Here is a 17,006-nt window from a genome sequence, read left to right as displayed (position 1 = left end):
GAAGTGGTGCTTTTGAGATACCTCAATTCTGCAGGCAGCCATAATGCATTTTGTTATTCCGACCGGAGGCAACGAGATCTAACAGGCTGAATTAGGAAAAGGAATACACACATTTAATCAGTGTATATTCATTCGAACACATGTCTTAAGCTGTATTACCTAAGGCTTTTAGGAGATCGGATTTGTTTTTCCTTCTTGCTGCACTACTCAATAACCTAAGGCAGAAAGCTTATTTTTAAAATGCAGATCAGTATATTTTGACTCTCCCTCCTGTTTAGTCACTGTAAGAACAGAGACAAAAATCAACAGCTACTGCTGCTGTTTCCAGCACCTTGTACAAAAATAAATCAAGATGTCCTTCCGACAGTCTCAAAAATCTTGAAGAGACTTCTGCAAATTCCTCTTCCATCTTTTGATTTCAACAGAAACAGTAAGTTCCCATTCCCAAGACTCGTGTCTCGGTCAAATTCAAGATGAATGAAGTCTGTGTTCTCTTTCCTTGGAATTGCCATTCCATTTCCATCCTCAGTGTTTGGATTTCCTTATATTGTTTTTCTCTTTGTCCAAACAAAATGCACTGGCAGTGCAAACAAAAAGTACATATTGCGAAACACTCCCCAGGCCACCCTGCCCTCCCCAACAGCAAGTGATCATCTCAGCATTTCAAAAGGGTCTCCCGAGATGTTACCTGCATGCACAGGACTCCACTGTCATGTTGGGGTACACCTTAAGAACCACATTTTTATTTTCATCAAAGAATAAGATACTAAGAGAAGACATTTTGTCGGGAATGCAGCAAGGCTCAGGAATGCCCGGGATGACACCGACAGCTCTCACTATGCTCTGGATGGTGGCATGGTTGGATGGCTTCAAGGCCTGCAAGAGAAAAATAGGACAGAAAACGTAACTACTACAGCCACATTAGAAGGGACACACATACCCTAGAACAAAATTGGTTTCTTTAAGAAGGGTCCTATAGAGATCCCACAGCTGATCAACTGTACAATATATCTTCTACCAAATTAAGTCACACTGGGGCTGCAATTTAGTAGAACCTGCAAAGGATTCACTGGGAGCATTCAGCTACTCTTCTACATGCAGATGTTACAGAGTGCCTGACTTTTTACCCCTGTGGCTGTTTAAGTTTACTGTCATAGCTTATCAGATGAATGAGATGCAGGGGAGTGGTGACGCTCTGTTCAAAATATAAATGCAAAGGTTGTTGCACCATCCTCCCCATGGCTATAGGTTTCCCAGCATGGTTACACAGACATTTACACAGACATTTACAAAGACATCACCTCCATCTGTGATTCTATGATTGTATGATCTAGGTAGCTCATCTCAAGAAAGATATCTCTGTTTGGAGTTCAAGAATACCTGTGCTCCTCAGCAGTAATTGACAGGGATATAAAAAATGTCTTAGATTAGTATACGATACAGATTTCTGCATCATTTCTGCCTGCAAAAGGAAGCAAAAGCTCTGATAACATCCAGCCTTGTCTCTTGTCTCAGCTGCTGTTCAGCATTCTCCATAAAGGGACCTGGGAGCCAAATGGATCTCCTGAGCCTGCTGGTCAGACATCAAAAGGTAAAACATCTATCAAGACCCAGTTTCCCATTGCCAGTAGTACTGGAAGTAAAAACAGGTCTCTGAAGGTGCTGTGTTAAGTTCCCATGGGAAACCCTTCCCTTCAGATATGGAATCCATATCAATAAAATGCTAACTTGTATAGAACTGATTTGAAGGATGGCCTCGGCTGCCAGTGGGAATCGCCTGGATACATTCTGTCATTCTATGATGAAAGAAATATCTCTGTTTGATACACGTATCGTACAAGACAGAACAGCCTCCATACTGACTGAAGTCCATCTGGGATATGCTGTCTCTGACCCTTAAAGTGCGCTCTTGGGGATAACCAGCTAAGCCGGCCAGTGGGAACATAACTGTGACCCCAAGTAAAATCCAAAGGCGTGTGCTTTGCGGGAAGGCGAATTCCCAGCAGAGTACTGACCCGGCACGCTGCCCTGCACGAGGGCCGGCTCAGGCCATTGCCCCAGTCACGGAAAGCAGGCAGAGGTTTGCTTTTAAGAGCAGACAAGTAGGGGAGGCCAAGAGGAGCAGTGGGAGGAAAAGAAGACGAGCCGCCTCCAAACTGACAGATGTGTAAACAAGTCCAGCTGAAGCTCCAGCCGAGCTGCATGCCATCACTTGGAGACTTGCTGCTCTGTCGAATTCCCTTAGCAATGGATTATGGGCAGAGCAAATGATGTCAGTTCTGAGCTTTCATTCCTGGCCTGGAAATGCGCTCTGCAGCATTAGAAAAGCCCAGCGCATGTGGGTCTGTCAGCAGTCAAAGCAGCTAATGAAATCTCAGAAAGGGTAAGGCCAGAAAATGTGGAGGTAGGAAGGGGAAGGGTAGAAGAGGCACATCCATGCTTCCTTACCCATCAGGTTGTAAACTTTAGGAACTCACCCTCAGCAAGAGAACGTTACATACCCATAGGCACAGATTAGTTTGCTATTACCTGATGGTTATAGCATCATTTTGCAAACAGGGTCTTATTAGTTGCACCAGACACTGCATAGCTCAAGAATAACACGTGGCTCTAGAATGCGCTCGCTTCACCTTTTTATAGAATTTAACTTTCCATTCTCTTTGGAAAACAAGGTAACTTTGGTTTTCACAATTCAGAAAGTGCACAAAAGGAAAAATCTGAACTCCAACAGGGACAGCAATCTACCAATTCCTTTCAGGGAACCCGACTCACAGTGGGTTTTGGTATCCCACTCTATATGCAGTACCTGGCAGCAAATGATCAGCTTCACAGTACCTAAATAACTGTAATGTTCTGCTGCTATAATCCCTCACCCAACTGAGTCCAGAGAGTTGCACGCAGAAAGGCCAGATTAGGCTCTTTAACAGAATTTGGAGAAGGAAACTGTTGTCCTGGTTATGGCTTTGCCGACCTGTGCTTACAAGCTTAGTTTATAGCAATTGGACCTCCTGCTTCATGTCAAAGTCATTTAAACTCTGCACTGTATTTGCTGCTGTTTGTTTATTTCTCACCTTTTTTCTACTATCAGCTTTTTCCAGAGCAGAGACCACTTCTGGCAGCAGGTACATGCCTAGCCCAGGCAGAGTAGAGGGATGAAGGAGGAGGAAGAACACTCCTTTGGGACTACTGGACTTAGCTACCATAAGAGTAGCCAATAGTGCAAGTGTACTTGGAGAAACTGGATCTAAATCGCAGTATCTTGGGCACTAAGATACTTTACTTGCAGGAAAGCAGAACCCAAATTGGGTGGAACATAAATTGGTCTTTTCCAAACTAGTTCATTCTATGATTCTACGAACTAAACTTCACTTTGCCTCTTCAGAACCACTGGTACTAAACTCATCTCAGGACTTTTTAATCATAGGAGCATTTGCATCGCTCATTGTGCTTTTCTCCAGAGGTTTGAAGGAAATCTGGGCGTTAGGCCGTGAGGTTATGGAGCACGCTACTGATGGAATCATAGAATCAACTAGGTTTGAAGAGACCATTACGCCAGGACTACCAAGTCCACCACAAAGCCGTGTCACTACCTAGCGATGGTAGGCTTGCAAAGGCTCTGTGAAAGGAATAGCAACCTTGTTATCACAGTGCTTTTTCATCATTACTCTACTTTAGGTTTCTGAAAGTTTCTTTATCTCCACAAAGAGACATGATGCTTTTTGCTGCTGGAGAACCTGTGTTCTCAAAGTCTCACCTGGACTCTCGAAGAGAGACTTGCTTTCTGTCTAAAGTGTATCTCCTATCTCGACAGGATTAGATTCCAGTTGAAGCAAGGAGAGATCAGCACCAAGGGCTTCTAAAACCACTACATCCAAAACTGCTTTTGAGAAACCCTTGTTTACTCTCGAGCATGCTCATTATTGAGCAACCAGTCTGGCTAACCCTGCAGATACATGCTACATACTGACTATTAAAAGAGAGCTTTTCTGCCTCAGGAGCACATCACCCTTTCTTACTACCCACATGCAACCACCTCACACCCAGAGAGTATTTCACAAGTCAGCTGGCCAGCATCCACTGCTTTTGTAGCCACTTGTTCCATCAAAGAAGCAATTCATCACTTGAGTTTTTTTGCTTACATTCGAGCATCTCAACTGACCATTCGCTATTCAGGAAGTATTTCTGGCAATTTTGAATCATAGACTCATAGAATAGTTAGAGTTGGAAAGGACCTTAAGATCATCTAGTTCCAACCCCAATGGCATGGGCAGGGACACCTCACACTAAATTTGGGGACTGGACAAAAAAAATAACATGCAACATTTTTTGTTTAATTACCTTTACAAGCCTGTCTTTTTACTAGCTCTTCTAACCACTACTCCTTGCAGCATGACACAAAGATACCACTTACTTACTACATTTGAACATGTAATGGGTGACCAACCACCTTTTACTGACTCAAGAAAGAAAATGCACAGTTTGTGGTAGCAGCACAAACAAAGCAATAAAGACCGTACCTTTGGAATTGGGAATTGGCATTCCCCTGAGCAGTAATAGGCGTCAAAGGATTTTGGGGAAATAATCCACTCATTCCAGCCAATGTCTGCAAAATCCACCTTGAGATAACGCCGGGCGCAATACCGGGGCTCATTCCACTGCTTCCTCCTCGCCTTCTTCAGCGTTTGCTCATTAAATTGAAGAGCCTGGCTCTTGTGGTGAAGATTCTTCCTCTGCTTTTTCTTACTCTTTGCCCTGTCTGACAGCCGTGGCCGGAGGCTTTTGTAGGGTTTTCTGTCCTCCCATCTCTCATCCTCGCTGTACTGGTACTCGGCTCCTGGAAGCTCATTATTCTGCAACGGCAAGAGGACGTTTGTGGAGCGTTTTTGCCGCCGCTTCTCGAGGCTGCTCCTCACGTGGTTTTCTGGCCTGGGAAGGACCCTCGCCAGGGGAAGACGGTGCCCTTGCAAATTAGAGATGACGCTCTCTGGCTCTGAAATTGCAGAATCGTTGGCATAAATCAGAATGTAGGGTTCATAGAGAGAAGGTGCTCGTTCGCAGGGGCGATGGCTGCTCAGATCCATTTTGACACCTATCAGTAGTTCATCATTTTGTTTTGCTCCATGCAGGAGCTGAGTGATATCCTTCCACTGCCAGGAACGGGAGTCCTGGTGAGCCACGGAGACATTAATGAGGAAATGTCCTAGGGTCCAAGTCTTGTTCCCCACAGAAGGTAAGGTCCAGACTGAAAGATGTATCTGAATTTTAGGTTTCCTGTGCCTGCGATGAGAACAGCCTCTGGACTCAGAATAGTTCCACTTCACATGCAGCAAATCACCAATATAATAATATACTGAAGCTGACAAGATGTTTTCAGACTCTGTGAGGGATGTCAGGTTAAAAACATACATCTTCTGGCTTTCAGGGCTCCCTAAAAGGTGAAATACTTGTATAAGAATATAGGCATTTCACAACATTACAGTGGAGAAAGGACCGTGAAGTTCACAGGACATTTTCACACAGTGCTGTGGGAATGGGTTTAGGCTGTTATTCAAAAAAATAACCAAGCTGGTAAACTGGTGACTGTAAATAAAGCACTTTCCATCCAATTTCCTTGCAATACTTATCTCCATCCAGAAATACACATTTCCTACTGGTCCTCTGACTCCAGGAAACCAACTTGGCCACAGATCCAGAAAAGCATCATTTCCAGTACAGATCTTTCAAAAAGTTTGACAGCTTTATGTTCTTGGTGACATTCTGTGCTTCCAGCCTGCGATATTCCAACTGCTAATGCCAGTAAAGACCAGCAAAAGAGTATGTTCTCCCTCTGCCTCTCCATCCTCACCCCAGCAATCAGAGTAGCCTCTTATAAATATTTTTTTCTAACAGATACATTAAAAAGACAGGAATAATCTCTGGAAAGACAGCACCCTTCCCAGCAGATCACATGCACTGCTTCATGAAATTAGGGAAACAACAACATATACTTTTCTCAGCCAAACAGGAAAAACAGGGGGAAAAAAAAAAAAGCCAAATAATTTACAGAAGACACCCTCATTCACACATTCAGCCCATCCTATATGAGTGGATCATACAGGTAAGTTCCCAATAGCTGAAAGCTATGGTACCACACCCACCCAATTTCTAGCTATTACTTATGCCTGGGGAACTAGATTTTGAATTCAATCCTGCTTTCAATTCCTCAAGCCAAAATCAGTTGTTTATTACATTTGTACTAAGCACACACGAGGACTTGACCTCTGCTTGGTTTGTAATCACTAATATAATAAAGTTAATATGTAATTTGGCAGAGCACTAAGTACATCAGACTTAGGAACCAGAATTTATGCTATCTCATGAATGCCTGTTCAAGAAGTTATTATGTGAATCACTGTTGTATGTTCAAATACAAGTTTGGATTTTATTTTTTAATAAGAATTCCATTTAACAAATACTGCCTGTTCTAAATTGGCATATCATAGAGGAACAGAAAACAAGCTGCTCTGGTTTATAAAGAAACCCTAGATGGTGTGAAACAGGAGCAATACATAGATTTGAGTGAAAGCAAAACTCAAAAAGCCACTCTTGGCATTTAACTCTACACCCAAACCTAAGAACTCGCAGCAGGTGGTGCTATTTTCTCACTAAATGATCACACTCAACCATCTCTCAAGTTTTCACATCATTCAAGCTGCAAAATCAGCTTGAAACCAGTTACTAGTGGCTGGCACAGATGTCTATGGATTTGCTGGTTTCCGGCTTGGAAAAACCCAACTGTACAGCCTGGGTTTGTGCAACTTAGGAACGCTGTGTCAAACACATCTGTTGTATGACAGTGATACCTAACTCCCAGATGTGAGCAATACACTGAAATAAATGTTCCTGCAGCATAGGAATTAAAAATGACGGAAACAAAGCTTTAAAATACCTACAAATGCACCTTTTCCTCAGGAAAATTTCAATCCCCTTAAATGAAACTTTGTCCTTTAACCCAGAGGACAGAAACTGCTGAAAACCTGTCTCTACCATAACGCCATTAAGCTGTTAGCCCAGGTTAGGAGCAGAGTTGATAAGCTAAGGAAGTGTGGGCTTGATGATCAGGTAGTGAGGTGGATCAAGAGCCGGTTGAAGGGAAGAAGGCAGAGAGTTGTGGTCAATGGGGCAGAATCTAGCTGGAGGTCTGTGACAGTGGAGTCCCTCAGGGGTCGGTGCTGGGACCGGTGCTGTTTAATGTTTTCATCAAAGACCTGGATGAGGGAACTGAGTGTACCCTCAGCATGTTTGCTGATGATACTAAACTGGGAGGAGTGGCTGACACACCAGAAGGCTGTGCTGCCATTCAGTGAGACCTGGACAGGCTGGAGAGTTGGGCGGGGAAAAACTTGATGAAATTCAACAAGGGCAAGTGTAGAGTCTTGCATCTGGGGAAGAACAACCCCATGTACCAGTACAGGTTGGGGGGTGACCTGCTGGAAAGTAGCGAAGGGGAAAGGGACCTGGGGGTCCTGGTGGACAGGAGGATGACCATGAGCCAGCAATGTGCTCTTGTGGCCAGGAAGGCCAATGGCATCCTAGAGTGTATTAGAAAGGGTGTGGTTAGTAGGTCAAGAGAGGTTCTCCTCCCCCTCTATTCTGCCTTGGTGAGGCCGCATCTGGAATATTGCATCCAGTTCTGGGCCCCTCAGTTCAAGAGGGACAGGGAATTGCTTGAAAGAGTCCAGTGCAGAGCCACAAAGATAATTAGGGGAGTGGAACACCTCCCTTATGAGGAGAGGCTGAGGGAGCTGGGTCTCTTTAGCTTGGAGAAGAGAAGACCGAGGGGTGACCTCATCAGTGTTTACAAATATGTAAAGGGTGAGTGTCAGGATGATGGAGCTAGGTTTTCTTCAGTGATGTCCAGTGATAGGACAAGGGGCAATGGGTGTAAACTGGAGCATAGGAGGTTCCATGTGAGTATCAGGAAAAACTTTTTTACTGTGAGAGTGACAGAGCACTGGAACAGGTTGCCCAGGGAGGTTGTGGAGTCTCCTATGTTAGAGATATTCAAGGCCCGCCTGGACAAGTTCCTGTGTGATGTTACCCTAGGTTACCCTGCTCTTGCAGGGGGGTTGGACTAGATGATCTTTTGAGGTCCCTTCCAACCCTTGGGATTCTGTGATTCTGTGATCCTCACCACTGCCAGGAGGTATCTAACTAAATTTCCTTGTTATGTGGAAAGCTTTCAATGAGTCTCATCCAGCTACTGACACCAGTGAAGTTTTACTGAGTGATGTGAGCTGAGGCTTTAGTCTTTAGAATTACTTACACCAATAATTCCGCGCATACAGACTGTTCCAGTGATTGATTCCCCCCACCCCCCCCCCACCCCCAATCCCAAAGAACCCTAAACAAAAGCCCAAGTCAAATCTAAGTGGGGCTTTAATTCCAACACCTTGTCAATGTTCAGTAAATGGTATTCCTAGGATGCTGCCATCACTTGCTCCATTTTCAGTGGGAAGGAAGAGGTACGCAAACTGCGTGGTCAAGTCCATCAACAACTGCTCAGCAGCCAGTAGGAAGAGGCAGACTGACTAAGCACAGCCAAGGCTTCTGGCCAGGTTGCCCTCTAGGCCAAGACCACCTTTAGGGTCTTAAAGGAAACCAGATCTCCTTGCAAGAAAATCCTCTATTGATCTAGAAGGTCAAAATCAGCTTTTCAGGTGAAAGTAAAACACAAGCTCAGAAACCAACACCCTAGAAGATCACTGCATCAAAATAGCTTTTTCCCCTAAGTTTTCAATATCAAACCAACCCAGTGAAAACAGCAGCTTTGCAGCAGCTTTCCTGGTACTGTCTTTCAGAGGGGTGCTGGACAGGTCCCTCTCTGTCGGGGCTGGCTCTTATGATGCAGCAGCTGTGGGAAGACCAGAGGAGCCGTGGGTGTCCCTGCACTGCAGGCAACTCACAGCTAGGTCAAGCACCTTGTCAATGTTCAGTAAATGGTATTCCTAGGATGCTACCATCACCTTGCTGCCTGGCAAGATTCTGTCTGCAGCCTGGGAGCAGCTGTGCTTAGTAAACCTCCCACTCATCTGCAGCAGTATACAATGCATTTCAGTGATAACTTAGTATTATATGAGCAGCAGTAACTTCCCTAGCTCATTTCCTACACTTTCCAACACTGCGAGCAGTAGACCGCTATCAGAGTAGCCCTACTTGAGCTATGTCTTTTACTTCTTTCTTTAATGAGTTCTGCTATCTCAGCTTTGATCTTTTGTAGTACAGAATAGGAAGCACAGAAGACTTCTTAACAACAAAGCATGAGAGGAGAAGACTGAAGGGGAAATGAGCAAAGGAAATACATGTGTAACAGAGCTATATGCAAGGAATACCTTCCACATACTCTGAGCCTGGATTTCAACAGCAATCTCTGCTTCCCTTTGAGGGACCACTGTATGTTACTGCCAGCCCAATGAGAAATTTTACAGACCAAACTCTGTACACAAGAGCTCTTTTGAATTGCAATGGGGAAGACATCACATCACTACACTGTCAGTATTGCTTGCTCCTACAGAGTAGAGCTTTGGAGGTACATGCAGTTGAAAGGATAAGCTAGAAATTTATCTGCCTCCTTGGCCCATATGAAAGTCATTATTCAGCTGCCTGCACTCCCTCATGTGAATGGAACCCAGACCCCAGTAGCACCATGGCAAAGCTTCACCATGTTGTCCATGGGAGATGCCAACTTATTTACTGATAGCTCAGACCAGAAAGCCACCCAGCTCACAGCTCTACAGCCAAAGTACTTGTACCTGCTGAATCTCTTCAGAGGCATGGCCCGTGCTTCCTCACCTCCCTGCAATAGCCCACAGCTGCATGGAATGCCTGTTATGGCATTAGAAAGGTATTTGAAGAAAAAGCATTAAGTCTGTGGAGACTGACATCACCAGCATAAACATATTCATGTTACAAGGGGCAATTCCAGTCATCAATAAGCTAGAAAAAGTCTGCTAACATGTGGTATGTTTACCTTTATAGAGGATGCACTGACATTTTTATGGACTGCCAAATCTATCCCACGGGTGAAAAAGGATGTAATAACGAGGACTATTTAGTTATACAGTCATCATTAGTCATCATTTAAATAAGATCATTACTATTTTATAAACTGCGCCCTAGTGCCAGCGCACAGTTAAGAATGTATCAGTGTTTCCATCGTAAAACTTATTTTCATGGGTTCATAGCCCAGCTACAGAAGTTTGCTCAGACCAAGAAATGTGAACAAGTTCCAGAACAGGAACACAAATTTGGAAGTCAGATTTCTTGTTTTCTCCTACCTTTGCTCAAAATTGATTGCTGCTTCCCCCTTACCAATTTGAGTATTTTGCAAAAGGAAAATACAGGATCTGGTTCTCTCTTTTTAAAGAGCCATAGGACTTGATGTCAAATTGGGTTTATTAATTTTTTTTAGCAAAGCAGATAAGGTTATAGCAGCTAGTAATTTGACATAAAAAAGAAAGAAGTCCACTAGACTGGTTAAAGCTATCAGTTACTAAAATAATTTCAAGAAGCAGCAATGGTGCATGCTTAGGATCGAACCTACATGTGGATTTTATGATATCAAAACCATATATATGCACACTGCATATCACAAATGTGGCTGCACACTGGGAAAAACATCTCTTTTCTATATATTTTAAGAAGAAAGACTGTAGCAGGTCTGAAAATTAAACATAATATTGAACTTGAAGTTAGCATAAGCTAAGAAGCTAAGGAGGTTGCATCAATAAAGTACACAAATCCAGGAAGGAGAAAACAAAATGCCAACTCTACTCACCATCCTCATGAACTTCACTTTAGCTAGGGGCAGTAAGTCACACTGTGCACAGTGTGCCCTCTTCAGGTCAGAACACTTCACACGTAAAGTGCCGTGCTCTAGACCGAGTGGGAACTGCGAGCACTGATCTCGCATTTGCGTGCCAGCACAGTGAGGCACGGAGTAACATAAGGCAGAAAACCCAAATTCTGGGTCGGGTCCTGAGGGGCCAAACCTATAGATCCTGCCCATTTTCCTTACAGGCCTAGGCTACACAAATTCCAGCTTAATGCTTTACAAGTTCCCTTTGCCTAAACATTACCAGGATGCTGCTTGCATTTTATTTCTAAGGGTACAGCAACAAAATAAAACCCAAACCCCAAAAGCCACAAACTATTCCTGTCTCCTGCCTGTATGTTTTTAAAAGTCTTGTTACAGAAGACCCTTAATGTTACCAGAGCTCAGAGAGACTAGAGCACAGCCCATACTGCTTTTTGCAGGCCGGTGACGAGCTGGTTTCCCTGCACAGTGCTCAGTTTCCCCTGTTCGCGTGGGCACTTAATACCACAACAAAGGAAAGCAAGGCGTTTTGAAAAGGAGGAGAGCATAGTTCTGAAACCACAAGAATCGGCCTAGGGGCAGGTGTAATACCTGAAATTACTTGAAATTCAGTCAATTAAAAAAGAGTTTAAAGTAATTTCTGACTGTATAGCTTTACTATAACATCATTAGAGGGACCCTCCAATTAAAGTGGAGTTTTTTAAATGACTCATTTGCAAGACATGTTCTATGATTAAAAGCACTTTCAAAAGCAAACTGAAAGTCTTGCATTTGAGGCTTTTAACTTTCTGCTCTCTCTTATTTATTCCACGCTGTATCTTTCCTCCACCTCCTGAGCCTCAGAAGCTGCAGATCAGCACACCTCTAGGGGAAGCACTCCAAGCAAGCAGATTTCTGTCAGCTGGAGATCTGGTCATTCAGTGGTTCTGCTAACCGGCAGGAGATAAAACTGTTCGTGGGCAGAAGCTGAAGCACAGACTCAACCACAGCTTAAGAGAAAGTGTTCAGTTCTAACTTGCAGATCACCAGCTTCTCTCCCAGCTATCTTTGTAGAGTCCCAAGGGATGGAAAACCATCCACTGTTGTGGTACCCACAGGTAAATATCCAGAAAAAGCTTTGTCTTGAGATTTTTCCTAAAGCAGAGCTCACTGTAAGGCCTGGCCTGAGTAAGTCAAAGGCTGCTGGTGCCACCTCAGAAACATCCCACAGCGATGACACAACTGCCACGGAAATCATAGGCTGATCCTTTGATTCAAATACATAGACATAAATAAGAGCAGTTAAGTCAACAAGAGAGAGTGATGCAGGAATGTCATTAGATCCACTGTGAATGATAGACATCTTTACCTCACTGAAATGGATCTGAGGCCTGGGGTTTCTTTTGGCTTCGTCATGGGCATCACAGGTTCCTTTTTTGAATGACTCAAACCAAACTATTATATTTTGAGATAATTTAGCAAGATTAATGGAAAAGAGATTCGCCTGAATATAAGATCACATGAACATTCATCAAAACTAAAGGCCAAAACCCCCCATCCCAGTCAACAAACCACTAATAATCCATCCTACTTGTGGAATCTGGTGTGCAAGAGAATTCAGGGCAGCACAGGATGGGAACTTTAGAGGTAGCCACCCAGGGCTGAAGCGCTCATCCTAGCCCCTCAGAGGACTGAGCCACAGAAAGAGAAACTTGCATTTAACAGATGGTAGGATGTTTCGTTTCATTAATAACATCTTAGTTCTTTCTTCTTGGCTGTCCAGCACAAGACCACAGCTGCCACTTGCAACAACACTTTTCTTCCACTTGAAATGAGGACAAGTCTCAACAAATGCTACCAGCTGGTCTCATCACACAACCTGTCTTAAAGGGTCTCAACAATTTGTCTGGCAGGTTACCAGTGAAATCTCTGAGAGGCCTTTCCTGTGTACCACAGAAGAGCCAGAGCCCTGGGGAAAAGTGAGGACTGAAAGGTTTCACAGCCACCCCTGAGAGTTGTGTTTGAGAAAATAAACTGTTTTTTCTCCTGAAAATATACAATTAACTTGAAAAATGTATGGTTAAACTGCAAATCAAATCACTAAAGATTGTATTCAAGACCTTTTGCTGTAGATATAGGAAAACAGGCAGATTTTTAGGGAAGTTCTGCTCATCACAGACAAAAAGCTGTCTCCTGAAGGGGCTGCCAGCAGGGATGGTAAAGTCTGCTCAAGGAGAAACAGCAACATAATTTTGTAATTTACCTGATGCAGCCACATTATAAGGACTACAGGAAGCCTGTGGTGGACTGAAATGTGCAGTCAAGGAATGCAACAGTCGGAGCAGTGGATTTGGAAACAAACTGCCTCGAAAGGGAGATGCTGTGGATGTACCATTTCCTCCAAGTGCTGGCCAGGCAGTTGGGCACAGGGAAAATGACAGAAAGGAGAAAAAGCCCCGAGGAAAATTTGACCTGAGGTTTTTCTGGAAAATCGCTTTTCTGACATCAATAACTATACAACATGAGCTGCTGCTACCTATGGCCAGAAAGAGGCAATAGCTAACTGGTTAAAGGGTTTGCATTAATACTTATAAAAGCATCAAAAAACTTACAACGACATCCAATTTATTGCTTTGGCACTTGAACTGTGGAAGTATTGGAGGAGGCAGAAAGAGATTACTCAATAGCATGTTTACTGCTGCTATCCAATGTCAAATGAGAGTATAAATATAATCAGAAAGACCTCAGAGATGGGATTTCAACCAAGGGCCTTCTAAGATTTAGAACAATAAATATATTTAATCAGATATGTTTAAAGGAGCAAATATCACTGCTGGGATTATACACCCTCCCCCTTTTTTAGTATTACACCTTCCCCTCTTTCAGCAAGGGAACTGCTTGTTTTAGAGCAAAGCAACATAAATTAGACGTTACCTTGCAGAAAGCTGTCATGTCAGAAAAACAAGAGAGTTCCTCTGCAGGAACAGCAGCTGGGGGGTCGCAGCCCTCCAAACCCAGGGTATTTATACCTCTAAAACCTCTCCTGAGGACAGAAATACTTGCAGCAACATATGATGGAGAGCATTTATAGAGCTGAATCCTAGAACACCAAAAGCCATTCAATTATTTATAGTACTTGATCTCTGTGCAGAGCTATCCTATAAGACACTGTTGCCTTTGAAGAATCAGAAGTAATGACTTCCAAAGAAACCTAAGGCAAATCTGGCACCCAGTTCTCAGTTTTCTGGGAGAGGAAAGAACCAGTGCAGGTCCTTGAAACTCTCAGATGACACCGACTTTTACCCATAGATGCTTGCCCATGAAAAAGACGGTGGGTCAATCCACTAGTGCAATGAAAAATAGGAGACTGGCAAATTGGGCTGCTATGTACAGCATGACAGTTATCATACAAACAGACAGTTTTTTGGATACTGTGGATTTGAGAAGCATATCCAATGAGGGTCAGAACCAAGACACCGTCATCCTCAGTTTTTGCTAGCTGGGACGCTGTGATGTTATATGCATATCCCCCCTTATGAAAAATGACTTTATATTTTCATAAATCTACCTGTGCATGCCAGTATGTAATCACAGAGACAACTAAGCTCCACTGCCAAAGATGCTGAGATGCAGTATTTACCATGCACAAATGATGCTTCAACTAAACTCATTTGATATTGCCCATAACCGCCAGTACTGTCACCAGTGTCACCAAATTAGGACACTGTAGATGGTATAAAGGATCGCCTAACCACATTTCTGCTCTAACCACATGCAACTCAGCCCTTGGTTTCAACAGAAGCTACACGTGCAAAACACTGATAAGGGAAGGCTCCAGAGAGGATATGTTAATGACTCCACTTCCCTCATATGGTGCTCAGCTATCATATGGCAGACATGGCATACGGAGTTGAAGAGATAAACCAGTGATTAAAATATGTGAGGCAATATAAACATTATAACTTAAAATACAAGACTATGGCTGCAGGAAGCATTACTTTGCCAAGCTCTTTCTCATCTCCTTCCCTGCATCCAGTTCCCCGGCTCTAAACCGGACACACTCATTCCAACAGCTGGACTCACCTGCGAGCAGTGGGCGGAAGCCTCGCACAGTGTTGCCGTGGCGGAGGGGCAGACTCAGCATGTCCTGGGGCTGCTCCGCCGACCGTCCTGCGCTGTACTGGTCGTAGAGGCTCAGCATGTGCTCCGAGACCTTGTCCCGCGGCTGCAGCTGCTCCTCTGCGTGCCGTAGGCCACAGTCACCTGCAGAGGCTCTGGCCCGGCCGCACCGCACACCTCCCAAGGCTGTGCGCCGCCGCAGCCCGACCCAGCGATCCTTCAGCGCATCCCCCAGCCCCAGGCACAGGCAGCCCCAGCCCAGGCACAGGCACAGCACCCAGCGGATAGACGCCGCCATCCTGCCCTTCCGAGCTGGCCAGGTAGGCTCCGGCGTCCCCTGAGTCCTGGTCAGCAGGCAGGAATAGGACCGGGACCCCAGCGCAGCTTGCCTCGGCCAGGAAAGACTCCGGAAGCAAGCTGTGCAGACGAGGCTGTGCCAAAAAAACACAGGCGGGCTTTCCTCTTTCGGGGGGGGGGGGGGGGGGCGCAAAACAAGGGAAAAAAGAAAATAAGAAGAGAAGAGAAAAAGTGGGGAGGAGGAAATGAACCGCCCGTCCTCCCCGGCGATGGCACTGAAGGCGTTTATTCCCCCTGCTGCGCAGGTTGTTTCGTGACGAGAGGCGAAGGTGCTGCTGCCGATGCTCACTCCTCGCCTGGACTGGTGCAGGCGCGGGGCGGGTGAAGTTTTTTGTGGGGTGTGCGTGTGCGAGTGACTGCGAGACCCGGCGCTGGGGCTGATCTGTGCAATCTGCAGCCAATCACACCACCCCCTGCTCGCTCGCCTGCTCGCAAGAGGAAAGGCAAAGGGGAAGCCACCACCCGAAGGAAAGCGCCCACAGAGGCCGACGCAGAGGGAGGCTCAGCTCTGGAAATCCAATCACTGGCACTGACTGCGTCCCTGAGGGCAGCTGGGAAATAGGGTGGTGGGATGTCCCCTTCCCACCTCCACCCCGCCTCTTCCAAAGGCAGTAAAATATAACATGACTGCAATAAAACACAAACCACAAGTCAAACCGCACTCAGCTTGCTCCCCTGGGAAGCCTCGAGGCTTGGCTGGACTCGGAGTACAGCCCATGGCAGGCAGGTGAAAGGTACGCTGTCCAGGTTGTGTTGGGTTCAGCCCACCTCCCCCAAGGAGCTTCCATTCTCGGTGGCACTCCGCTCCCTCCTCTGTCAACCTGCAACCCGGCCAGGGCAGCGGTGTCCCCCAGCAGCCTGGAGCCCATGGGAAGGGAAGTGCAGCGTGCCCAGGTAAAAGGCGGACAAACCGTCTCACGCAGCAGCCCTTCAACATAGTGAGCTGCATGGCATCCACCAGGGAAATCCTGCATCTCAGGACTCCTCTACCCACAGCAGGACACAGCAAGGTACTTCTCGTTTGACTGAGAGCATTTCACGAGCCTCCTGCCTTTGCTGCTCTTCACTACCAAAAGGACAGAAATGTCTTGGCCTCCTTGCTAGCACCACAGCACCAGAAAACGTGTCTCTTCCACAATATACTTTGCAACATAAAGGGAGGTGGAAGAGAAGCCTCTGCTCTGTTTTCAGAATTTATAGACACTGGTTCTCAGACTTCATTCCTAACGTGAAGGGGGGAAATTAGAAAGTTGCCTTGCAGATTAGTATGTGGAGCTTAGCACTCATCATTTCCCGCACGCGGCATTCACATTTTTCAGCAGGCTAGAGGAACTGTATCGGTATCAAACGCTAAATATAACACTAAAATACATCACGTATTGGAGGGTGAACTTGCCTTTCAAATCCTATGGAGTTTGGGATCAATAACAAATGTTGTTATGCAGTTTTAATAAGTCCACCAGTAACTACAAGAGGCCAATGTCTGCTGGCAGGTAGGAAGCAAAGAGAACCTTTTCAAAAGCAGAACAATGATTTCTATATGCTTCTATATCTGAGTGCTCAAATACAACCCACATCAGTGTCTCAGTTTCAAACAGTTCTGAGGCATCACATTTGCAATACACAGCTCAAAATGTTATCCATAGATGTACAAACACACCCCATTCCAATATTAATGCCAATAGTAACATTAGCT

General features: G+C 45.1%; 1 protein-coding gene across 1 annotated transcript; it reads right to left on the bottom strand.

Annotated features, from left to right (window-relative positions):
• Nucleotides 1-642: 642 nt before the first annotated feature.
• BMP3 (bone morphogenetic protein 3) lies at nt 643-15,414 on the bottom strand. Its single transcript, XM_065665174.1, has 3 exons — nt 14,918-15,414; nt 4,518-5,428; nt 643-876 (listed from the first exon to the last, which is right to left on the bottom strand). Exons 1-3 carry the CDS (start codon nt 15,249-15,251, stop codon nt 685-687), a joined length of 1,437 nt encoding a protein of 478 aa, XP_065521246.1. The 5' UTR covers nt 15,252-15,414; the 3' UTR covers nt 643-684.
• Nucleotides 15,415-17,006: the final 1,592 nt, after the last annotated feature.

The sequence above is a fragment of the Lathamus discolor genome, chromosome 1 (assembly GCF_037157495.1).
Source record: "Lathamus discolor isolate bLatDis1 chromosome 1, bLatDis1.hap1, whole genome shotgun sequence".
Lineage (NCBI taxonomy): Eukaryota > Metazoa > Chordata > Aves > Psittaciformes > Psittacidae > Lathamus > Lathamus discolor.
Note: the sequence above shows the minus strand (reverse complement) of the source record. Positions and strands in the feature narration are given on the sequence as shown.

Excerpts from the sequence above, each read along its gene's own strand:
- BMP3 (XM_065665174.1), bottom strand. The coding sequence starts at position 15,251 with ATGGCGGCGTCTATCCGCTGGGTGCTGTGCCTGTGCCTGGGCTGGGGC. Across the intron at positions 5,429-14,917 it reads CTTCCGCCCACTGCTCGCAG|GGAGCCCTGAAAGCCAGAAG; the intron begins GTGAGTCCAGCT and ends TTCACCTTTTAG. Across the intron at positions 877-4,517 it reads GCCAATTCCCAATTCCAAAG|GCCTTGAAGCCATCCAACCA; the intron begins GTACGGTCTTTA and ends TTTCTCTTGCAG.